Source organism: Alligator mississippiensis, chromosome 2 (assembly GCF_030867095.1).
Source record: "Alligator mississippiensis isolate rAllMis1 chromosome 2, rAllMis1, whole genome shotgun sequence".
Taxonomy (NCBI): Eukaryota; Metazoa; Chordata; order Crocodylia; family Alligatoridae; genus Alligator; species Alligator mississippiensis.
The window spans coordinates 212,884,582-212,910,671 of NC_081825.1; the positions used below are offsets into that span (position 1 = coordinate 212,884,582).

General features: G+C 43.0%; 1 protein-coding gene across 2 annotated transcripts in view; it reads right to left on the reverse strand.

Moving 5' to 3' along the window:
- Positions 1 to 26,090, reverse strand: part of NELL1 (neural EGFL like 1) — a 525,706-nt gene that overhangs the window by 414,198 nt on the left and 85,418 nt on the right. For both annotated transcript variants that reach the window (XM_019477067.2, XM_019477066.2), the window contains exon 5: positions 8,806 to 8,902. In XM_019477067.2, the coding sequence (XP_019332612.2) occupies positions 8,806 to 8,902 (97 nt within the window). The remainder of the gene's footprint in view (positions 1 to 8,805; positions 8,903 to 26,090) is intronic.

Consider the following 26,090-nt stretch of genomic DNA (forward strand, 5'->3'; position numbering starts at 1 on the left):
TCAATAGAATACAGTTATATCAAGTTACAAACTATATAGAAATAACACACTGGGATATGCAGGTAGAGGAGTAGCGCTATATGCTAAGGATGGTACAGACAGTAACAGCATTAAAAATCTTTTTCTAAAAGGAAAAACTACCATAGAATCCCTGTAGGTAGAAACTCCATACTTGAATAAAAAATAAAGTACTAGGATTATATTACTGACCACCCAATCAGGAAGATGAAGATTATTACAAAATGTTTAGGGAGATTAGAGAAGCTGCTAAAATGAGAGACTTCAACTACCCTCACACAGGCTGGGTAAGCACTTCGCAAGATGTGGAAATAAAATTTCTGGCTGTGATAAATGACTGCTTTCTAAAACAACTCACCGTAGAACCCATAAGAGGAGAAGCAATTCTAGACCTTATCCTGAGTAACACACAGGACTTGATATCTGTTGATGAGCCACTTGGTAACAGTGACCATCACAATCACATTGAACATCCTAGCAGGAGGGAGTAAGCCAAAAAAAAATCCACCACACCAATATACAACCTTAAGAAGGGAAATAATACAAAGATGAGGAAGTTAGAAAGAAGTTACAAAGTAGTCAAAAACATAAACGGCATGTGGGCATCTTGGAAGCTGTTTAAAAATACCATGTTAGAAGTTCAGGAAACACATATTCCACAAATCATAAAGGGTCCCAGGTGGTCCAATTAAATCCCTGGATAGTCTAGTAGCAGAGCTAAGGAGGCTATTCAAGCCAAAAACACATCCTTCAAAAAATGGAAGGCAAACCCAAATAAGCAGGGATCCGGGTTTTCCGTTTCCCATGGAAAAATGGAGAAAACCACAGATTCCCAGTTTTTATAGGAGCAAACAGATTTCTCTTTTTAGTAGAGAAATCCGTGGATTCTCTGCTTTTGCAAAGAGCTCTTGCAGACTGGCACAGCTCCAGCCTGCAAGAGCCGATTTGCAAAAAGGGCGGAAAACCCCCAGCCCTGGCCAGAGGGGAAGGGAGAGGGGGGGAGGGCAGGGCCTGGGCCTCTGAGGCAGCCAGGGCAGGGCTCAGGCTCACACTCGCTCTTTGCTCCTGGAGCATGGAGGTAAGTGGGGCTTGGGGCAGGGCTGGGGAAGATGGTTGGGGGCTGAGGGAGCAGGACATGCTGCTGGCTCCAGGTGGCACATCGCAGCTGGAAGCAGGGCCAGGGGGTGAGGGCAGGGGTGCCCCTCTGCAGGGGGTTTTGCAGGCAAGTGATGCAGGGCAGAGTGTGGTGGTGTGCCCACCATGTGTGGGCCACACACATGCCGCCCGGCAGCCTGCCCAGGGGAGGGGGAGAGGGAGGCTGGCACGTGGCCAGAGCACAGCTCCATGCATGGCCTGCCCTGCAGCTGCGGCAAGGGACGATTGCGGGGGGGGTGGGGGGGGGGAACGGACTTTAGCTAGCATGCAGCGGCTGTTGCCACTTACTTGGAGGGCCATAATGGCGTAATGGCGGTGATGGCCACTGCCTCCACAACCTCCTGCAGAGCCATGCCTGGAGCACTGCGGCCGGCCGCCAGGTGGCAGCATGGTGGTGGCCAGGCAGCATGCAGCCATCCCCACCACCCCGCGTTGCACAACTGCCGCCTGCCACACAGCTCCGAGCATGGCTCCACAGCGGCAGCAGGAGGTTGTGGAGGCAGAGGCTGTCACCGTCATCACGGCCCTCTAAGTAAGTGGCAGCGGCTGCTGCATGCTAGCCCAAGCCCCAGTTCCAGCCCCCATCCCTCGCTGTGGCTGCAGCGTCAGCCACGGAGCTGTGCCCCAGCCGCATGCCAGCCTCCCTCTCCTCCTCCCCAGGGCAGCTGGCCAGGTGGCATGTGTTTGGTCCGCACATGGCAGGCCCACCACACTGCCCCCCGTATCACTTGCCTGCAAAGCCCCCTGCAGAGGGGCAACCCTGCCCTCACCCCCTGGCCCTGCTTCCAGCTGCGATGTGCCACCTGGGGCTGGCAGCACCCCCTGCTCCCTCAGCCACCAACCATCTTCCCCAGCCCCACACCCCCAAGTCCAGGGGAGGGGGAGAGGGAGGTTGGCATGCGGCCAGAACCTCTAGGATCCTCTAGGATCCAAGGGTGAAGGGCATGGCTCCACAGTGGCAGCACTTGCCCACAAAGCATGCAGCCGCCACCACCCTACACCGCCATGGAGCCATGCAGGCAGTTGTGGGGCATGCCGCTGCATACAAGCCCCACATTTCACCCCCCAGCCGGGCAGCACATATGTGGCCCGCACACAGTGGTTGCCACTGCACTGCTGCTGCCGTGCCCTGCGCCACTTGCCCTCAAAGTCATTCAGGTGGCCGTGGGATGGTAGCGCAGGGTGCAGTGGCAGAGTTGCAGTGGCGGCCTCTGTGTGCGAACCTCCTTTCAGGCCGGCCGGCATGTGTGTGGCCCACAGAGTGGCACTCCTGGCTCTGCTCCTGGGAGTGAGCACAAGAGCAAACTCCCCCCTTCTTGATCTGCCCCCCACCCAGCACCTTCCCTTTCCCCTGCCCTGCTCCACCTCTTCCCCCCACACACACTTTACCTGATGGGGTGGGTGTCAGTGTCTGTGGGTCTGGTCTGTGGGGGGTTGCGAGGGGGATCAGGAGGGCTGTTGAGACTGTGGGGGGGGAGAGCATGCCACCAACAGCACTGGGAGGGGCTGTGGGTGTCTTTCATTTATATCATGGATTTGGGGTTTTTAACCAGAGAATTTGCAATTTTTAATCAGAGAAAACCAGGATCCCTGCAAACAAGGAAAACAGAAAAGCTCACAAACTCTGGCAGTTCGAGTGTAAAAGAGAAATAATGCCAGGAAAGAATTTAAGGGGTGTCCCACAAAATACATCAGAATCCAGCTAGAGAATTAAGTGGGGCCAAGGTGTAAAACGTGCAATCAGGAATGATAAAGCCATAGCAGAGTACCTGAATGAATTCTTTGTATTATTTTTTACCACAAAAGATCCTGGGGAAATTCCCATGCAAGATCAACCCTTCCTATTAGACAGGTCAGAAGAGTTGGACCACATTTAAGTAACAACAGAAGTTTTAGAAAAAAACTGACAAATGAAATACTGAGAAGTCACCAACACTGGATGGCATGAACCAAAGAGTTCTAAAGAAAGTCAACGGTGAAACTGAAGAACTGCTAACAATAATATGTAACCTATCATTACAAATAGCCTCTGTACCAGAGGACAGGCAGGTTGCCAATGTAACACCCATCTTCAAAAAGGACCCCAGAGGTGATCCTGGGAAGTACAGACCAGTGACTCTCTCTTCCATCCCTGGTAAGTAGGTAGAATCTATAACAAGGGTGCTCAACCTCTGGCCTGTGGGCCAGATGTGACCTGCAGAGCCATTGCATCTGGCCTGCCAGGCATCCCACAGGTGGTAGCAGGGCCACCTGCCTCCACTGCCAAATTCCCATGCCTTCTACCCCAGCATAGCCAGATCCAAGCCAGGTTAGGGCCAGGCCAGATCTCCTTCCCCCCTGCCCAGCTGAATAAGAGCTGGCCATGCCCCTTTCCCCTCTGCCAGCTGAAGTAGGGCTGGGCCTATACCCCCTTCCCCACATAGGACTAAATCAAAGTTGGCCATGCCCCCTCCCCCTGCAGGGCTGGATTGGGCTAGACTGCCCCCTTCCCCCTGGCCCCTCCATGAAGTTAGATGGGACCCTGCCATGCCCACCCCAAGAGCCAGATCTGGGCCACCATCCACATTTGGTCTGTAAATGGAAGGGGCAAGACCTATGTAGCCCACCTAGGAAAAAGGCTGAGCACCACTGATCTATAACAAGGAATAAAATCAAGCAGTCACATAAACAAATATAAGCTGCTAGGGAAGTCAACCCGCTTTTGGCAAATGGAAATCCTGCCAGACAAAAGAAAGTCCTGTCACACAAATCTGCTGCAGTTCTTTGAGGGAGTTAACAAGTATGTGGACAGAGAGGGTCCAGCTAACCTAATACATTTGGATTTTCAAGAAGCTTTTGACAAGCTCCCTGAACAAAGGCTTATAGAAAAAAACTGAGTTGCCACCAGATAGGAGGGAAGGGTCTTTCAAGGACTAGGAACTGGTGAAAAAATAGGAAACAAAGGGTACAGCTAAAGGTCATTTTTCAGAATGGAGGGAGGTCAAATAAGGGTCCTGGAGGGATCTAGGATGGGCCTAATTTTATTCAACATTCTCATCAATGATCTGGAAATAGGGGTGCACAGTGAAATCTCCAAGTGTGCAGATGATACTAAATTATTCCAGGTAGTCAAGTCCTGAACTGATGGAAAAACAAAGCCAAAAGACCTCACCCAGCTAAATGATTGATCCAAAAATAGCAGATCAACTTCAATGTCAATAAGTGTGAGGTAATGCACATGGGTAAAAAATAACAATGAGTTCTGAACTAGCAGTTACAACTCAGGAAAGAGACCTTGGAGTCATTATAGATCTCTAAAAATGTCAGTTCAGTGAGCAGTGATGACCAAGAAAGCCATTAAAATGCTAGGCATCATTAAGAAGGAAATTAAAAATGAAACAGAGAACATCATCATGACACTATACAAATCCATGCTGCACCCACAGCTTGAACACTGTGTGCAATTCTGGGCTCTTCATTTCCAAAATAATGTAGTATAACTGGAAAAGGTGCAGAGACAGGCCACCAAAATGAGCAGCTGCCATAACAGGAGAGACAAAAAAGGCTAGGATTCTTCCATTTGGAAAGGAGAAGGCTGAGGGGCCATATGGGAAAGGTTTATATGGAGGGTGTGGGCCAAATGAACAGGAGACTGTTATTCACCAACTCCCAGAGTACTAGAATTAGAAGTATCCACTCAAATTTGTATGAAACAAGTTTAAAACTAAGGAGAGAATGTACTTTTCTATATACTGCATAGTTAATTTGTTGAATTCACTGCCATAGGAGGTAGTAGAAGCAAATAGCAAAGACAGGTTCAGAAAGGGACTGGACAAATTCAGGGATGACAGATCTGTTGAACAGAATGGTTGGAGATGTTTCTTCTGCCATCTCTAAACTAATAATGGTGGATGCCAGGAAGGGTAATAAATAGGGTATAGATCACTCTAGATCTATCTGGCTCAGTGCTCTCTCTCTGGTCCACACCTGTCACTGTTGGACAGAGTATACTGGCCTATATGGACCATTGGTCTGACCCAGCTTGGCACCTCTTATGGTTCTTATGTATATTTGTGGTGCTACATAAATTAATAGAACAGAACAGAATAGAATATATATTTTCAAAGCTCCTATCACATGGCATCTAGACACTAATAAAGGTTATTATAAGCAGTGAGTTCTATGCATAAGGGAAATAATCTCTATTCTTTTTTGAGTTTAGTCATTGGATTCTCTTGCAAAATATGCTGTTGAATTTTTTTTTTATTTGGTTCTTTTGAAAATATCTTACTGAAGACTAAGGATAGCAAGGTAAGATAGTTTGTGATCAACTTTTGGGAGGGTGTTTTGGAGGTTTGAGACTATTGAAAAGGCTCTTTCCTCCTGCTCCCTAAAGGTTTCTTTACTTTTTTCCCTAACCCTGCTCCAACAAGCTTCAATAGCAAGGAAGACTGAATGGTCAACAAACGTTACCTCAGTCTTCCAAAAGGAATAATTTATGTGATTTTTGTTTAGTTTCATTAAATTTCATTCAATTTTGCTAAGGAAATTTTCTTATCCTTACAAGGGAGCCATATGTTGCTTATGTTTGATGTCTTTGCTGTCAACACACTCCACTGTCCACCTCAAGTCAGATCATGCAAGGGGCAGGTAAATGTTATGCAAGGTGGTGAAGGCTGTCAACTCCCAGTAATTTGAATGGAAGTTTAATTTACTCAACACATTATAGGACAGGGGTGCTCAAATGGCAGCATAGTATACTAATACTGTGAAATATTTATTTCATATTTTATCTCTCTAAATATAAAGGGCCAGATTCTAATCCCCTTACTTATGTCATATATCTATGTCCTCCCGTATTCCCACAGACCCAATGGGACTAATCAGGGAATAAACGAGTCAGAATCTATCTTCCATTACTTAGCAGCATAATCTCTTCTTGATCCTAACAGGATGTGTCCAGTGTGTGAGAGGTAAACAGATAAATATAGCTCAAAATGCATATTTATGCTATTATTATTACTTATATTTAAAAAGAGGAGAGAAGAAGAAAGCAGGAAACAATTAGTTAATTACATCACTATAATCCTAACATGTTAGGAATTATTATGGTTAGACTGAAAATGGAGAACAAAACCCATAGCTTTTAGACAGAAATGCTAACACAGCTTTGCCACACACACCCATTCTTTTTTAACGCTCTTATTTCCCTGAAGATCTCTGTTTACATTGAGGAAAATTGTTCTATTTTTTATACGCTAAAACACTGAAACAAACTGCGTTGAAAAGAGAAGGGAAGTCCTGCTGAGCATGTAAATATATGGATGGATATGTGTACTGTTTATAAACTGGCAAAATCCCAAGTTTTTGCAATGGGTACCAAAAAAAAAAAAAAAAAAGAATTCTGAAACTCACAAGCAGGATTAAAAAATGCAACCAATTATGTATTTCTGCCCTGCAGACAGTTAGTAAAATATTCAAGCCTACATAAAGCAAAGAAAGGCACTTGTCGACTTTCATTATGATCAATAAAATCTGGCAGCTCATTAGCATATCATTAACTTCCCTGCTGTTTCCAAAGTGTTAATGCGTAGAAATATTAATTTACAAACGTATAATATCCCAGAGTTCTTAGACTCTGGCTGGCTGCACAAAATAAGAATTAAAGATGGGTGAATCCAATGTAACTTATTTTTTTCTATGTGGCTATAAACATATGTTTACCATCTGTGGAATTATGGGAAGCAGCTGAGGTAAAAAACAACAGCTGTAGAATAAAATAATACTATCAATTTCACTTCACAGAGACAGCTCAGCTGTTGCAACAAGAAATAAAGTCCAGGTAAAGTGCAATTCTTGGCCTCTTATGTAAATGTATGTATTTATTTATTTATTTTTTACAGTCATGGAAATAGAACCCCAAACATTTCACCTGGTACAGTTGAGACATTGTTCAGATGTAGCAATATGCAATTATGAATTTAATGCTTTCTCTGGATTTTGAAATGTGAGTGGGATCCTCAAACACCAGTAACCTGTATAATAAGTTTAAATACCAAGTGCAGCTAAACTGGTAATCAACTGTTCTGCTAACGGAAAAACATCTCAAGCAAGGATGCAGATCAACAGATCACTAATCTATGGATCCATTAAAGGGTGTTCCTTTAATCTGAATGAAAGATTGCTCTGCAGGCCATGAGTTGAGGAATTTATCAGAAAAACTGCTGTACATTGCCCAACAACTGATTATACTCCATGCTCATTAGTCAGCAACAGATTCATTGCTATATCTATTGGACATGAAATTAGATACGACAGTTAGGCAGCTTTCGCTATAACTTTGCCTATGGAGCAGAGTATTAATTTTTAAATTTTACAATAATTCAGTTTAGGCTTTAAAGCCAGCCAAGCTTACCAGAGGATAAAGAGGAGTAGAAGGAGAAATAAAAAAATGGAAAGGAGGTTCCCAGGTTTTAAGGTATTTATCTGCAGCGGCACATTAATTTTACCCATCTCTATCATCTTTAAACTGGTCTGGTTCATCATGATGTCTTGGGGCATCTCACAAATGGAAAAAAGCTAAAAAAGCCATTATAGCCAGCAGGCGTGCTCCCTGTCAGCTACATCAGTGAGAATGAGCCACTGGATACCTAGGCTGCCTACACGTGTGCTCGTGGGCGTTTTCATTAGAACATGTCAGAGCAGACTTAATTAATCGAGTTTGCTCTATGATCTAATGAGAACGCTACAGAGTCACCACAGCATCACACGTATTAAGCCCCCACGTGTTTTAAAATGGCCGCAGGGCACTTTAACTAAACCTTGTCAAGTGAGGTTTAAACAAAGCATGCTACAGCCATTTTTAAATGTACAGAGGCTTAATACACATAACAGTGAGGCATTTTAATTAAAGTGGCTGTCCAGGAACCATTCTAATTAAAACACCCCCCACTCCCAACCCCCTGAGCATGTGTATAGGCAGCTCTACTTATGCCTGGTTGGTTACCAAGAGAAAACATGAAGTCAGCAGGTTTCAATATTTTCTCACTTCTGTGCAACCTCAGCTTTCAGGATATCAAAATGTAGTTTATGGTTCAACATATTTCCCAGGGAATAACTAACGGATACAATTTCTCTCATAGGTGAAAGTAGGACTAAAAGACAGGAAGCATTCTAAGGCAGAGATTCAACTTTACCGGGCCTTTCAACAAGGCACAAGCATACTGCATGATCACAAATAGCTGTGCAGGTATGAGGAAGAGGAGACCAGAAGCGATCTTCTATTTGACAGAAGTCAAAACAAGCTTCAGTAATGAATGATGGAAATCCTGGAAGCAAGCAGTATTAAGAAATGCATTGTTACCTACCCATATTTTATGCCCCAGCATCTCATTTTACCCATAGGTGAACCAGGACAAAATATAGCAGGAGGTGGAGGCTAGCTCTTTCTACTGTCTGGGAAATAACAATGTTAATGGCTGATGAATGTTGACGGCTATACTGTGCAATATTCCTTTTGTTAGAAGTTGTATCCATTCTTGCATTTCTCAGAAACGCAGATTCCTACTAAAATTCCAGCAGAGATTTGGAGTATTCAAGGTCATAAGGCAGGATGTGCTGTTATCTACCATTTGCTACTGTATATATGCTTACCTTAAAGAAACCATGTTTCCTATTTCTCTGTCCAAGCCATAAGCTGCTTCCTGGGGTCAAATTTTTTTCTGGAGGATCTATGACACGTTCGTAAATCCTGTGGAGGGAAATATCACCATTTGATACAGGTTTTTTTTCTCTCTGAAGTTTTTTAATTAAAAAAGATCAATGATGAAAGAAAAAAGATATAAAGTTGAATCAAAAGTGTCTCCAGAATAAAACATTAACATGCAGCCATTTGCTTAAAACATATTTAATTTCATTTTGTGAAATGTTTATTAAAAACAAAAAGCACAAAACATTTTTATTCTCTTAAAATCTGCATTTAAAAAAAGAGTGAAATGCACCCCTGTGCAGCAACGCAATACAAGGTCTTAGCACTCTTTAAGGGAACAGCTGCATTAGCAAGCAATGAAGTCACTGCACCATTGAAGAAGATAAAACTGTAGCTATCCTAGACCACCCTCTGACCATCAGGCCCCAAAGATGTTCACAGGCAAACCCCACCACCACTTCACAAATATTAGGGCCCAGATGGTACCTCCCCTAATACAAACCATGTATCTTGAAAAATTACAGGGTTATATGAGTTTGAGTTTTCAACCAGTATGAAGAACCACTGGAGAAGAAGCCAAAACAGGTTTCTGGACAACAAGGAAGCTTTCTGGAATTATGTCTAGACTCTCTCTGTCCTTGTTGTTTGGCTCCAACCCTGTTTATTCCAATCCTCTCCCTTCCCCTTCCCCAACACTTCCTCACAGCCACCTCAGATTCATTCCATACATGGGTTTTCTCCCCTGCTCTGTTCCACCCCATTCACTTTCCCCACAAAGCCCCCTTTCCTTTCTCTTTATTTTCCATTTCATGTATCCTCTCCTAACCATCAGTTAAAAAAGGGTGTGGGGGGCATTAATATACTGCCTATTGCTATCATACAATTCCTTCTGCTTTTACATTACACTTCTTTCTTACCATGTCTTGCCTATTTAGATTGTAAATGCTTTGGGATGGGGTCTGTTTGTGCTCATGTTGTATCTAGCACAACAGGGCATCATTCTTAGTTGGCCCTTAGGCACTATAGTAATAACAAAGAATACTGAATGTTTAATCAGGATTAAAGTACTGCATAAATGCTGCACAGGCCACCTAAAGGGGGTAATTTTCATCCCACATACTTAAAAGGAAAGATTAGCATAGATTAGCATTAGCTCGTGATAAATTGATTCAATGTGGAATTTTCAGAAGTAAGTATTTGGAGTTTGACAGGTTCTCTTTTTTTTTTTTTTGATAAATTATAATAAGTAATATTAACAATAAGATTTGAAAGCTTAAATAGCCCCTTTTATTCTGGATCACAAAGCCCTTCACAGTGGTGAATAAGTATTATCATCATCTTACACATAGGAAATTTCAAGTACTGGAAGGTTAAGTGACAGTGGTAGAGGCAGGAATGTAATACAAGACTCTAGATTACCATATCCTTTTCCCTGCCCTATAGATATGCTGCTATTTTGTTTGTTTTGGAACCACAGATGCACTGCCTTATATCAGAAAAGGCATGTCATAACTGAAGCCTGGGAAAGATGATGAAATTAATTTCCATTACACTAATTTGCAGGGGAGTACTATTGTTCTGTATCATACCAGTAAGATAGTCAATTGAATAGATTCTGAACATGTCAAGTCCTGTAGTGTATCTGTATGTTTAATACGAAATGGATGAAGGATTTCTTCCTCTCTCCTACGTTACAGCTGTAGTTTTAGAATGAATGCTAGAAGGAGGCTTTAAAGAAAAATACAAGTCAATCAGCACAACTCAGTACACAGTTATCCTAGTAATTTACACTTAGACTAGTTTTTCAGTCTACTTAAGCACACACTTACCTAATGTGAGCACTGATTTTTGTGTTATAAGTTGCCATGTTATTTAGAAGTTTACACATTTTCCAAGACCTAGAATGACCACTGAGTTTTAAGGAACTTTTAAAAAAGCATTACTAAATTTTAATGTCGAAGTACAAATAGCCAAGAATTCTTCCCACATTTGTTTACCACAAGGAAGAGGAGGAAACAGTTTGTCAGATTAATGGGGGAACAATCTGTCCAAAAAGTCACAGGCAGAAAAACTTTATATTTTTCTGAAATTATAAGAAAAACAAAATAGTTATATTAAACTCTACTGCTAAGAACAACAGCAAAGAGGTTAAAATAGTTCTTTACATATTTGTGGCTATGTTTACACGAGCCACTATGTCACCAGAGCGATGCACTACAGCAATGAAGTGTGGGCGGGCACAAACCATGACGCCAATGCTACGTCACCACAGTGACGAGCTAGCTCACTATAGTGCATCGCTACAGCGACATAGCTGCTAAAAATAACCATGCGCCATCATTTAGTACTTCCTAAAGAAAATAATAAATGATGGTGTAGTAACAACTGCACTGTGGGGGTCACGTGTTGACATGCCCAGTTTGTGTTTTTTACTTAAGTTTACCTTAATTATATGCAGCCCTAATTCACATTTCCTAACGTGCTGCAGTATAAAAATACATTTCTCCAATGTAAAAATACTTTGCAATCATCAAAACCCTATGATATTTTTGCTTCTGCTAGCTAAATACCTATCCCATCAGTAAAATTATCATGCTGAGTTATTTTATTTGTTTGAGCATCAAAACAAGGTGGTATTCTTCCAAATCATGTTTTAAAAATTATGGGAATTTTGCATGTATTATCTATATCAATATTTTAAAAAGTAAGCATTTCCTTTCTGCTTAACACATGCAAAATTAAACATCTACTCAAATGCAAAAGTGCTTTAAAAGGCTGAACAAGGAACAGAGTAATTGACATGCTCCTTGAGAAAGCTACTCGCTGAATTACATGATCACATTAGGAATTTCTCTTCAGATATATAGCACATCTTTATTCATGAGTCGGGTTAATAACGTCCGCTCTGGAAAGCATGAAGTCTTCTAAAAGACTAGTCAATATTCTATGAAGAACTCCATTTTCTGTTAAGAGATAAAGCCCTGATACTTAAAACTAAGCTATACAGTGGGTTCAACAACACTACTTGTGAGGGAATATTGGAGTTTTATATACTTGTTCTAGTAAAAGGCTGTAAAGAGACTCCACAATATCTGTCTTCAATTATAGAAGAACTATTTTTTCATTGTAAAACATACAAATCAACATGTATTATACAATAGCAGCTAGTAAAGTGAGCAAAACGCTGGCTTGCATCCATAGATGCTTCTCAAGCAAATCCCATGACATCATTCTCCCATTGTACTCGGCCTTGGTGAGGCCACAGTTGGAGTACTGCATCCAGTTTTGGACCCACAATTCAAAAAGGATGCGGAGAAGCTTGAGAGAGTCCAGTGAAGAGCCACACGCATGATCAGAGGTCAGGAAAACAGATCTTACGATGACAGACTGACAACTATGGGGCTCTTTAGCCTGGAAAACGCAGGCTTAGGGGTGATCTGATGGCCACCTATAAAGTTAATCAGGGGTATCTGGGGGAATGTTTGTTAACCAGACTGCCCCAAGGGATGACAAGGTCAAATGATTATAAACTACTGCAAGACCGTTTCAGGCTGGATATAAGGAAGACTTTCTTTACTGCCCGAGCCCCCAAGGTCTGGAATAGCCTGCCATCGGAGGTGGTTCAAGTACCTACATTGAACACCTTCAAGATAAATTTGGATGCTTATCTTGCTGGGATCCTATGACCCCAGCTGACTTCCTGCCCCTCGGGCAAGGGGCTGGACTCGATGATCTTCCAAGGTCCCTTCCAGCCCTAATGTCTATGAAATCTATGAAATCTATGAAATAGTTCAATAATAGCATATAAAGACGACAAATGAAACAAGCAAGTGGTTTATCTTTGACTTTTCTGAAGATTTAACACAAGGTTTTTTGTTTGTTTGTTGGGGGTTGCTTTTTGTTTTTATAGGAGAAGGTTGTATTGAACTTTTTTGCAGTGTCCTTTCATAAGGCCTTATTCATAAGGTATGTTAAGGTATGTTTTGCGGACTCTTCATTTTTTCTCTGGCTGTTGTTCTATTCTAATCACATTTCTGAAGCATCTATCTAACTTATCCTTCAGGCACCATTCAGATTAAAAATAAATGGCTTCTGTACCTTATTCTATGTATATCCTGATGTTTAGCAGGTTGAGGGCAGGGTATTTATTTTCTATTAAATATATTTTCTCTGGATCTTTCAATTATATATGTTTATGATTGAAGGGCATATGCCAACTGTGGAAAGTGATCAGGATTCACTTAATTTCAATGTTACAGGTGTTGGATTATGTTATTTGGTTCACTACTGATGTGAATCTACCTTATTACTACATATCGCTGAAATCAGTGAAACATGAAAAGGCCCTTGCAAGCAACAGCAACAATGTGGCCTATCACTACATTAAACCTTTGATAAATGAAAAATTAAAATTCACATCTGGATTCATAAAGAAAAAAATACAGACTTTAAAGACCATCAGGAATGTAACACTGTACCCAATTGTGAGCAGTTATATATTGAATCCAAGACTCACAAGCAGAACTGACCCCAGGCATGCACAGGGCCTGTACTGGAGGGGAAAGGGGGGCGAGCAGCCAAAGCACAAAGCCGGAGGCACACAGCAGACAACTGGAGTGGTGGCGCCCTCAGCACGTGCCAATGGCGCTGTCCACAGGACCTTTATAGCACTGTTCACTGGGACCCCCAAAGCGCAGGGCCTGGGGCATTCACCCTGATTTCCCCCCCCCAAAGGGACAGCTCTGCTGACAGGATAGATATATGTGCAAAAAGATGCTTTCATATCAATAAATACAAAGGTATCAGTGATTCATAATAATACTTTGCACTGCATTATACTCACAGTCAAAAGATCTAACAAAAAATAAATCAACGGGCTTTAAAATAGTATGGAATGAATTCTTACACCAACACAGATTGGTAACTGAGGCATACCAAGTTTAACTGATGTTAGTTTGTGACAGAAAGGAATAGAAACCAGACCTTCAGGCTTCCATCTCATGCCTTAACCAGAAGGGCAACTGTAAAATTACCAAGCGCTAAGAGAATGGCTTTCAGAAAAAAGAGATTTCACTGATAATGAAGGCTTCTGCCTCTAAGGGAGGTTCATGGTGGTACTTACTGATGTGGAAGACATCACACAGGGGACAGACTACGGAAAAGAGGGCCTGCAAGCAATGCAAAGTTATATAGCTAAGTACCACTGATCCTATGCTTCTTGCAAATCCATAAAGATCTGTACAACACTTAAGTGATTATCAGAGCTTTTCTATATTTGGGGAACCTATAAAATGCGTATGATAATAATAGAAATCACAGAATCAGAGAGAAGTATGGCTGGAAGGGACCTCTGGAGGTCATCTAGTCTAACCCCTGCCTGAAGTAGTATCATCCCTATCCAAACTCCGGTGTGTAAATTCTTGTCTAAACTCTTGCTGAAACTACATAATCAACCCTGTTGCACAATTAAAAGGCATAGTACCTTAATCTGCCACAGATAAAGCAAGGAGACCGTGGTGGCTCAAGTCCTACTGCAGCAAGAAATGTTAAAATATGTTCAAGAGATTCAAGAAGAGGACCACAACCCATAGTCCATACCAATCTGACGATGTAGTAAGATGCCTTCCCAACACCTGATGTGTTGATCAGTCTGACCCTAAGCATTGGGACAGGAACCTTTAGCCAGGACTCTCTGGGTCTGAGTCCCAGCAGGAGCACTGGCACACCCCAGTGAAAATCTTCAGCTTTGACTGCAGCCAACACCCAGTGCTTCTGAGGAAAGTAAAAAATAAACCATGGCACATGTAGCAACAGGAGCGGGGGGGAAATCCTTTCTGGCTCCATATGGCAACCACAAAAGGCCAGAACTCCTACGCCCATGAAGTTTAACCTCCTTTGTAAAGCACAACAAGATCTACTGATGAAAAACACCATACAAGAGCATATTGCAACTACTTTTAAAAAGTTACACATATTATGTGGGTTCTCCCACAGAAGGGATATTTGACCATGAAAAACTGTATGTTGTGCCTAACTATATCCAAAAGACCCCTTCTTGCTTGGAGACTATATATTAATTCCCCACCCCTTTCTCTTCCCCTGCTTTAAAGTAGATTCATATCACCAGGAGATTTCCTCTATCCCTTTCTCTAATTTCCTCTATCTTCTTTTTGTGTTGGACTTTCTCACTTACTACCTACGGTGCTTTCCTTTACACCAACCATTGTTATATGTTGTGTACTGAATAGCAAAATTATACCTACCACACTCCTGATTTCTGAAGTGCTGACAGACAGCTCTTCAGAGTCTGGGTTTCAAACACATTTGACACTGATGCCCACATGGAGCATTTTGCAAGAGAGGGAATGCTCAGAATGAGGACTCCTGAGTACCACACACTCTAAAATTATTGTGGTCTGTGTTGTCCCTCCAACATCAAGAGATCCAGGTCTTCAGGTTAATGGAAGCTCTGTTCTGTGCTTCAGCATTTTCAGATTTATGACTACTAGCATTTACTGTCCAAGTGATGCACTATTACATTGTTTCATTGTTATACTTGTATATTTCAAAGTTGTTACAACAGCCCCAAAACAGTGGCAAATCATGCCCTTCCCTGAAATACTCACTGAAGAAAATAGCCCAGATTTATCAAACCACTTCCCAATTTACTTACATTTACTTAAAAGTCAACTGATGAAAGCTGATCTAACATCTCCACAGAATCTCTCTACAGAACACATACTTACATTGCCTGTGCCTTCCAGCTTACCAAAGAATGGCATCAATTCAAGGAATATCTTTTTTAAGCAAGCATCTAAAATTATCACCTGTGCGAATAGGCAATATGATATAAGTAATACAACAATACAAGAAACCTTGCCTGTACAATAATGCTATTAGGCAGCATCCAGACAAACGTGGCCATGCAGTATGTGTTGTCACAGATGTGTTTGCAGCACCACATACTGCACATTCAGCTTTTCTCTATGCTGCAAGGTAGCAGTGTGGCTGATTTTTTTGACCCCTGGATATGCAGAGGTCAAAAAAACCCACCAAAAAGAAAAGCGGAGAGGTGCACGCAGGGACAACATGTGTCGCTCAAAACCAGTGCCTGGCTGGCCAAAGCCACACTGTGGCTGCCAGCCAGACTCCGAACAGCAGGATTCCCACTGCTGCAGCCCCAGGAGGCCCCCAGGACCCCAGGTAAGGCTTCTGGGGTCAGCCCAGTGCTGGCCCCAGCCTCCCCTACCCAACCTAGGGTAACCTACCATGCAGCAGAGGGTGCATGGCACAGGCACTTCCCAGGGACAAACGTATGGAACCAAACGTTCATACTCGTGTGGACATAGCCTTAGAGCCAATGAATGGAAGTATGAGAAGTATTCAGTGATACATAGATATACACACATACATTGTTTCATATATGAATATATTCCATTGCCTTAGGTATTATACATGTATACATGACCCCAGTTATGTAAGTACTGTATTATTTTTAATTTATTTATTAAATCTACCTCTAAGGTAAGGAACTATTATGAATCCCATTTTACATATGGAGAACTGAGGCACAGAACAGTGAGGCGATTCATCCAAGTTCACAAAAGAAACCTATGGCCCAGCACTGACTTCAACCCAGATCTCTGAAGGGTTATGCTAGTGCTCTAACCAATTAACTATCCTTCCTAACAAATGTCATATACGGCATAATGTGACTTCAAAACAGTGTTGAGAAAACTAAGCTGGATTTGAACCACTTAGTTCAGTAGCGGTAGTTCAGTCCAGCAGCACAGAGCTCATCATAGGCTGCAGGAAAGAAGGTAAAATTACCCTGTGCTGAACTTTTTGAAATCCCAGACTGTTACGAGCACTGTGCTAGCTTACATAAAGCTAGCTTGGGTATCTCTACACTGTACTGTATTCACAGTGCTGTAATAAACTTCCCTCCTCTAATGCAGACTGCTTATACAGAATAGCAACTTAAATCTGGGAAGTCCTAGAAGATATTTCCATTTTTGCAGAGAGGTGACTTTACTTCATGCATATCAGAAGCATGTATGAGAAGCATTTGGGGGTCATTTGAAATCCTCTGTTATGACAGAAAAGAAATAATGTGTTATTGACATTAACAGGAGATTCAAGCAAATATGGATTACCCAGGAATTGTTATTAATCAGGCTTCTAAATGAATGGAATTATATATTATAAGTAAAAAATTACTGTGAGTACAGTAACACTTAAAATCACTACCCCCCAAAATCATGGAACTCCATTTGAATCTAAAATGATAGTGAGTTATTAAAAAGATGTACTTGCCACATCCAGGTTCTTCTCAAAACAATATAGTTATGCTTTACATATATCAGATTTATTCCACACCTCTGATTTCCTTTATCATTATGTAACTAGCAGATTTCAGCCTGAATATCACTGTGCCTAGGGTAGATCAGTGCAGAGCTTTCATGTTCCAGTCCCTATGTCTGTTTTTTTTTTTTAATTCTCAGATCTTAAATACTGCTGTATTTTAGATTACTGGACCTCCTTAGTCTAGGGGATTGTGCAGAAGTTCCAGGTCCCAACAGCAAGGTGAATTTCAAAAAAAAATTTCTGCTTCTCTAAGCCTGATCCTAAAGCTTGATATTCTATCACAGGCCTTTCCTCGCTGAAATATTCATTTTGCCTGTCCTGTCCGTATCTAATTACTTCAGATTCTTTATATCAATGTGTCAAACATACAGCCTGTGGGCTGCAGTCAGCCCATAGACATGGGTTACCTGGCCCACAGAACTTCTCACCATAGCTGCTAGCCGCAAAGGAGTTAATATTCCCATCACTTAAAATCAAGCCTAAAACCTCTCATGTTGGCCACCAAAAAAGGTAACGTACCCAAAATAAAAGCACTCTACTGAAAGTTTGCCCTGTATGTTTTTTGGCTCCCCCTAATATGAGGAAAACGTTGATTAGATAAGGTCATTTAATGGGTCTCTAGCTGTAAGATTCCAATATTGGCATCCGTATTTGTTTCTTTCCTCTGAAAGGCTTAAGAATTGCTTTTAGAAACGGATGCCATGTTGTCCTTACATACTTCTTCAAGGCGCTATTTCTTCCCAACAAAAATGTGTGAATACCAACATGATTTTTTAATAGTATTTTTTAATTAGGACGCGTTATTTGACAAACCTTCGGTTTTGTAGCAAATTTAACTGAATTATTCATCCAGTTTTCAGCTCTGTTTCTGAAAAAAAATAATCTTCTTGGGAAAAATTCTGATTTTTCATGTTCTCTCCCTGTCATTCTATAAAATTTCACAATCACTGAACAAGAGGAAAGCAATTTAGATAAAATTTCAGGTTCTGAAAGAAGACTTTCGTTATTAAATTTGAAGCATACAATAGTAACTGCCAACTATTTAATCAAAAAGTTATTGTTCAGCTCTAGGGGAAAAACAGAAGATGTCAAATAATACTATTTCTGCTAAATAAAAGCCGAGAAAGTGCTTGCTCAAATTTAAAGTTCTTTTCAAACTCAAGTGCAATAATTGAAACTGTGATGGTACATTTCATTGATTTTCTTTATAATCACCAAGATAAATTGAGGTTTCCCTACTTATCAGATTAATTATCCTTTCTGTTGCTAACCTCTCCAAGCTAGAAAATTTAAATTTAAAAAAAAGAAGTGTGTTCACAAAAAATTCTTAAAGCAGCCAATTTTTCTAACTAAGAGCATGATAAGGAATAAGAAAAAGAAATTACAAAAGAAAACTGAGATGTTTTGAGCACAGAATGTTTTCTTTTACAAAAAATATCATGTAAGTAGGGCAAATTCAGAGAGATGCTACAGGTCCTGCTTGAGCTATTTTTTGTGATTTTTACCTGCGAAATATTTTCATTAAATATTACATAAATCAAGCATTACATTGTAAACAACTATACTATTTTTCATGACCTGTTACAAAGCTATGGGTGATTATCCAATTATGTTTTTTTGGGTACTAAGCATCAACAAGAAATTTTAGGCTATGATTCTTTTTTTCTTTTTTTTTGAATGAGATCAACAAACAGTCTCGGGAAAGGAGTTGTTCCTGATCACAGGATACTGAAGGACTTCCCAAAAAACAATTTGTCTTAAACTGTTATGTAGTGCATTTCATTAATGGCTCTCAAGCCACTTTATAAAAGAAGTCAATATTCTCACGCTCATTTTCCAGATGGGAAAACTGAGGCCATGGACAGAGGTGCATTTGAGCACTCTGGGTGTGCCTACACGAGACGCTTTACTGAGAAGTATCATAATTTACTGTGAAGTAAGCAAGTGCATCTACATGTGCACATGCTTACTGCACAGTAAACCTCACTAATCACAAGTAAATTTGCTACCTACAAATACAAGTAGCAAATTTACTTGCAATTACTAAGTGCACAGTAGTGCTCATGTAGATGCCTGACCAAGAGCATATCTGCTCCCGGTCAGCCAGCCACAAAGGGGCAGGAGATTGCTCCCTGACCCCATGAGCTGCCTGCAATTGGGCAATCAAGGCACAGGGCTTGGAAAGAGCGGCAGGGCTGGGGCAGGTCCCAGCCCCCTGCCGCAATCCGCCAGTGGGGCAGCTAGCAGCAAGTCCCCAGTGGATCAGGGCAGGGTACTGGAACGTCCCCACCCCTGCAGCTCTTTCCAAGTCCCCTGCCCCGACCAGAGAACCAGGAATGGGAAAGGAACATTGTCCCTGCCCCAACAGCAGGCAGCCCCCCAGGGGCAGGGAGCAATGTCTCAGCCCTGGCCAAAAGTCAGCTGTCTCCTAGCCCGATGCTCCCTGCCAGCCCCTAAGCTAGCACCCAAAGGGAGACTAGACCTCCCCCCTGGTGGCAGCAGGGGCCCACTGCAGATCCCCAGGAATCAACAACAGTTCGCTGCCATTACCAGCAAATCTTCTCCCACTTCCGTACATGAGTAAACACCTGTATGGGAGCATTTACTCACAAGTGAACTGCTTCCAGATCTAATGCACGTGTAGACACACCCTCTGTTTTCTGATTCAAAATTGGAGCACTTCACTGCCATACAGAAGTGTGGCAATCCTCCATGCCCTCCTTCTGAAGCACTTCAAAATTACCACATCGGCACGCAGTGGGAATACTCTCCAGCCAGGAGGCATAATAGAGGGCTGCTCAGTTTTCCAGCATCCAGCAGTGCTCCTCATCCCACATGAAGGGTTTAGAGAGAATGGGATGGACAGCCAAGAAATGCTATTCTGTGTGCTCAGTTGCCCTAAGGAAGCTTTGGGTTGCAAAGAGAAGACAGGCAACCCATCAGAGAGAGAAAGCTAGGGGGATGAGGCAGGATAGACCACTGCGGGATGCTGGACGACTGAGCAACCTCTGTCACATTTTGCTGGAGCGTACAAACATTTCAGGAAGAGTTTCAAAAGGAAACACTTAAAAATGTTCCTCATTTTTTTAGAATAACTTTTTAAGCACTTTTTGAAGCATTTCTTCAGCAATGCATATCTGTAGGCTCACTGTCTGAAGAGCCGCATAGGTGTAAGGAGTGCCTCAAACAGTGCATATGTCTAGGAACACACCAAGGTCATCCAGCCAAAACTAAATCCCTAAGCTGGGATTCTATGCTGTTTACCCAGGCTCATATGAACAGCAGAGGTTTCATGAAAGTGAGAGGCCCTGGTACAACGACCAGAATGAGATACACTGGGTGCATCTATACATGCATTTTACCGCAGAGTAGACTAATTAACCGCACAGTAAAACTTCGCTATCTACACGAGAGGCAGTCTTAGGCTGCAGTAAACTAATTAACTCCATAGTGAGATAGTACAATTGGGGATAGTAGTATCTTATGGCAGAGTAATTAATTGCAATTAAACTGCGAGCATAAATTGCACCCGGTCAACCCAGGCAGCTGGGGGTCAGATTCCTGCCTGCTGCCTAGCCACAAGGCTATGCACTTTTGGTACCCTCATGCCCCTGCCAGCTCCTCTGCTGCCCAACATCACTACCTGGAACCCAGGGCTGACCTCCAGTGCTCCCTGCCAGCCTAGCCTGCTCTGCCTCTACTCATATTGTTGCTGTCCCAGGTGCACATGTACATACTGGGCCTGAGAATAGTTTACTTCAGCACAAACTGCTCCAGAGCTTATTGATTCCCATTAACTGCACGTGTAGATACACCCACTGCAGGAAAATACAGAGAATGAAATGTGCCTGGACTAGATCCAGAAATAGATTCCAGGCCCTTCTGATTCTGAGTGTTACAGCATGAAAGTTGTAGCTGTCTATGGGCATGTCCATACCATGATGTCAGCATTCTGCCATTAGTACAGTCCTGACTATATCCCTATCACCTGCCACTGCTTACATACTCAAATCCAGAATTACACACGTCAAGCTATGTGTCAGAGTCATTCCCAGTAACTGTTCTCAAGGATGCCAGAGACTACAATTTTAAGAGCGGCTACAGAGAGATGCCTAGAATCAGCCTGATTTGCCAGGTTTGGAGGGAGATGGGGTATGCTGGGCACCACCCTGGCTGCAGCATGCTACTGCCTCAATCTAAGCACGCCCTCAATGCCTAATGGAATTCACAACTTAAAAGCTGAGCAACTAGGTTCCTTCATAGAATGCATGAGGAGACTTACACACCCAATAATGGGACCAAAAAAAGCCATACTGCATGAGAAGCCACTTAAAATACCCAATTGGAAACACAGAAGTGAATAATGTGTTGTAAGTGCTTCCTCTATCAGGGATTCTGAAATTGCAGGGAAGTGCCTGCTTCCATTCAAGATTCAGAGCCTTGCACCCCAAGCTCCATGTAGGTCTCCTTACTGATTTTGGCCCAAGTGCTCCAATTGCCAGATAAACTGAGCACCTACTATTATGTTTCAACTTAATATGATGTTAGGTGTCTAATTAAAATTGTGATCCATATGGCTAAAGCACCTTTCACCAAGCTTTGTAAACACATCTCCATCTTAATAGCAACATTTCTGCTATTGTAGTCGTTGACCCCTAGTAAGCAAGAATACAAATTGGTCTTCATGTACCTAATAGCATATAGCAGTGTTTTCTTTTTGTTCTTTTTACAGTGTGTGCAGATTCACCTGGAAATGGTAGATGAAGCTCAAATCCACTTCTACTTATAACCTAAAACTGGACTAAAATTTACAGAAAAAAAGGCTTATGTACTAAAGTGCAGTGAAAAGCTTCCTTTGAAATTAATAGGTTTTAAATCTCCTTATCACTTCTGCTACATATTATCATCAAGAAAATTAAAAATTGTCACTGTATTGCTGACCTTAGCAGCGTCACCTCTTCAGAAGCTCTCTCAGAAACAGCAGATATGCTGACTTTCATAATACATTCCAGATGCCAGATATCATAAATCTGAAACTGAGCAGATGGGGTACATTCTAGAAATAAAGGAGGATACACATACAAGAATCCTCTAAAAAGGGAAACGAGAAAATACAAAAAAGAAATCTCTAGGTAGAAAAGGACAGACAGAAAAAAAGACTGTATAAATGTCTATGAAACAAAAAGCAGCCATATAATACCCTGGAAAGTACTAAAGTAATGGGGTCAGGGAGCATGAATCATGTGAATGGGATGAAGCACTGCATTTGTGTCTCAGACGATGTACCAAAAATAACACTGGAACAAAAATATCCAAACACTATTAGAGTCACCTTTTATCAACATGACACAGAAAAATATAACACTATGCTTTGTGTTTGCAATAAAACACATGAAAGTGAGTACTGTCAAGTTTGAAACTGACTTTCCACAATGTTTAAATGCACATCTTGCTCTCTGGCATGTGGCTGTGGTATATAGGATTTGGTTGTCTCGCTCCAAGTACCTATAGCCTATCTTAGAAAGGGGGTGGTCAATTTCTAAGTGGCTGGGGGTCCAATGCCCTGTGGGCCACATCAGGCAGAACCACACACCTATGGGCCACATCAGGGCTGCACACTGCATGAGCACTCTCCCCGCCCCCACTCACCATATACCCAAGGTTCACTGTCAGCTTTCCCAGTGGTGCCATGCTGCACAGCCCCACACCTGGGGATGAGGGGCAGGCAGTGAAAGCTGGAGGAAGAAGGGGAGCCCAGGGACCCCAACTGCAGTTACAGCCAGAACGATGGGAAGAGCAGTAGCTTGGCAGGAGCCTGGGGGCCACAACTTAACTCCTTGCAGACTGGCAGTTGAGCAGTCCTGTCTTCAGAATCTGATCAACCACAAAATAAACTGGGCCGGACTCTCCTTCCTTTATGCTAGTGTAAACAAGAAGTCATTGTAAATATGCCAAGTCCCTGTATGCATATTTTAGAACAGAGCTGTCCAGCTTTTAAGTGCCTAGGAGCCAAATGCTCCACACGTCACACCAGCAGTAACCAAACACCTGGGCTAGGGACAGAAGTTACGCATAAACCAGTTTAAGTGATCAGAAACTGTTTTAAACTTGTAACAGAACAGACGTTCAGTGCATGTAAACCAGTTTCAAAATGGCCAAAACTGGTTTAAAATAGATCTGGTTGAATGTAGTATCAGACTTAACTCATCTGAATCAAACCACTTTATGAAACTTCTGTCCCAGACCCCTTCGTGGTTCAAGTTAAATCACAGTCCCCCAGCATCCCAGCATGCTTTGCAGCCCTGGCCTGGGCTGTGCTGTCTTCCCCACCCCTCTGCTCCCTAGCTGGAACAATGAGGGCTGGCTGACAAATGGGTGGGAGGGGCAAGCCTGGCTGAGGATGCAGCCCAGTCTATGGGGAGAACTGCCCCTCACCAGGCAAACCCTGGCTGGGATTCTGGGGCCAGGGAGGGGGCTTAAACAGCCCTTCCCCTACTCAAATTTACTGCTGCCTGCAACTCTGGATTACAAATCCCAGAAGCACCTGGAAGCAGGAAAAGGACATAATAAGCAACCCTGCAGAGTTCTGCTGCTCTGATTTTGGACTGCAAATCCCAGAGACCTTGGGGCAGCAGGAAAAGTAAATGAACACACAGCCAGAGAACCGTGCTCTAGCACCCCCCAGCTTCAGGCCCAAGCCACTGCAAGCATGTGGCTGCATTTCCTGAATCAGAGTCTGTCTGTTCACTTCTGTTTCAATTTAATATGTGCAGTTTAGACTAATCTGCAAAGACTGAATTGATTCAGCCTCGGGCTTTTTGACTGTCTGTACTTAGCCCGAGCATCTATACCAGAGCAAACAAAAGGCCCCCCAGGCCACACAACACATAGCCACACTCCCTATCACCCTGTCTCCCCACTATCCACCACAACTGCACTAGACGCTTGCCTACCTGGGAAGAACTCAGGGAAGAATCAGGACCAATTTCTTCAACACATAGCCACAATGCCATGAAAAAATACATTTAACATAAAACAGGCCAGGCCAGTGACAATCAAATCCACAGTAAGTAACTCTATCTTGCTTCAAAAGAACACCTTCTGAGATGCTAACCCCCTTGTCACAGAATCATCTTATGAACAATGTAATGTCATCACTTAATAATGTACTGTAATCAAAGGATACTCTCATTGATATTACAGTCTAATTCTTTTCACACAATGATGGCAAATACAAGCTGAAGATCTACAGTCTGCTTCATAGCATGATGCATTTTCTCCATGTTCCTGTCAGTCTTCTTATTAGCTTTGTTGAGGCACCATGCAGTGACACAGAACTCTCTCCAGAGACAGAACTGAGCTTTCCCGTTAACCATTTATTCTCTCTATAGACACTGCTTTAATACTTGTTTAGTTCTGGATTCCTAGGGTATATACTCCCTGGATGGAAACGTGCATTTCCCTAGGGAAAAACAGCAATGGCACAATATGTGCAACTGCTACCTGTCCCCAGTGAACGTCTATGCATGCACACTCTTAAGCGCAGCATGTTGCCCTGAATGGGATAGGGGAGCCTGGGGCCAACACCTGGTCTGCACCAGCATCTTTACCTGGGGTCCTGGGGGCTGCCAGGGGCTACAGCCATGACAATCCTGCAGCAAGGAGCCCATCTGGCAGCTGGAGCATAGATCAGGCTCACCAGGTTCTGGTTTCAGCTGGCTGCCACCACATGTGCCACCCTGCTTTTTTTTTGTTTGTTTTTTTCATAGATTTCATAGACATTAGGGCTGGAAGGGACTTCAGAAGATCATCGAGTCCAGCCCCCCGCCCAAAGGGCAGGACATCAGCTGGGGTCATAGGATCCCAGCAAGATAAGCATCCAGTTTCATCTTGAAGGTGTTCAATGAAGGCGCTTGAACAACCTCCGGTGGCAGGCTGTTCCAGACCTTGGGGGCTCGGACAGTAAAGAAATTCTTCCTTATGTCCAGCCTGAAACGATCTTGTAGTAGTTTGTGATCATTCGTCCTCGTCATCCCTTGGGGCGCTCTGGTGAACAAACATTCCCCTAGATACTGGTGGTCACCCCTGATAAATTTGTAGGTGGCCATCAGATCACCCCTGAGCCTGCGCTTTTCCAGGCTAAAGAGCCCCAGGGCTCTCAGCCTGTCATCGTAGGGTCTGCTTCCCTGACCTCTGATCATGCGCGTGGCTCTTCTCTGGACTCTCTCAAGCTTCTCCACATCCTTTTTGAATTGTGGAGCCCAAAACTGGACGCAGTACTCCAGCTGCGGCCTCACTAAGGCCGAGTACAGGGGGAGAATGACGTCCCGGGATTTGCTTGAGAAGCATCTATGGATGCAAGCCAGCGTTTTGGTCGCTTTACTAGCCGCAGCATCGCATTGCAGGCTCATGTTCATCTTGTGGTCAATGATGACCCCCAAGTCTCTTTCTTCCATAGTGCTAACCAACATAGCACTGCCGAGCCTATAAGGATGCTGCGGGTTTTTTTTCCCAAGGTGGAGAACCTTGCATTTATCGGCGTTGAACACCATCAGATTCTCATCCGCCCACTTGCTGAGCCTGTCCAGGTCAGCCTGGATCATCCGCCTGTCTACTGGTGTGGATGCTTTGCCCCAAAGTTTGGTGTCATCAGCAAACTTGGCCAGTCCGCTTCTGACTCCAGTGTCCACATCATTAATGAAGATGTTGAACAGTATGGGTCCAAGGACAGAACCTTGGGGGACCCCACTGGTCACAGGACACCACGATGAGTGACTTCCATCAATTACTACCCTCTGGGTCCGACCCCGGAGCCAATTTTCCAGCCAGTGGATCGTGGGGGACCCAAGGCGACAATTGGCCA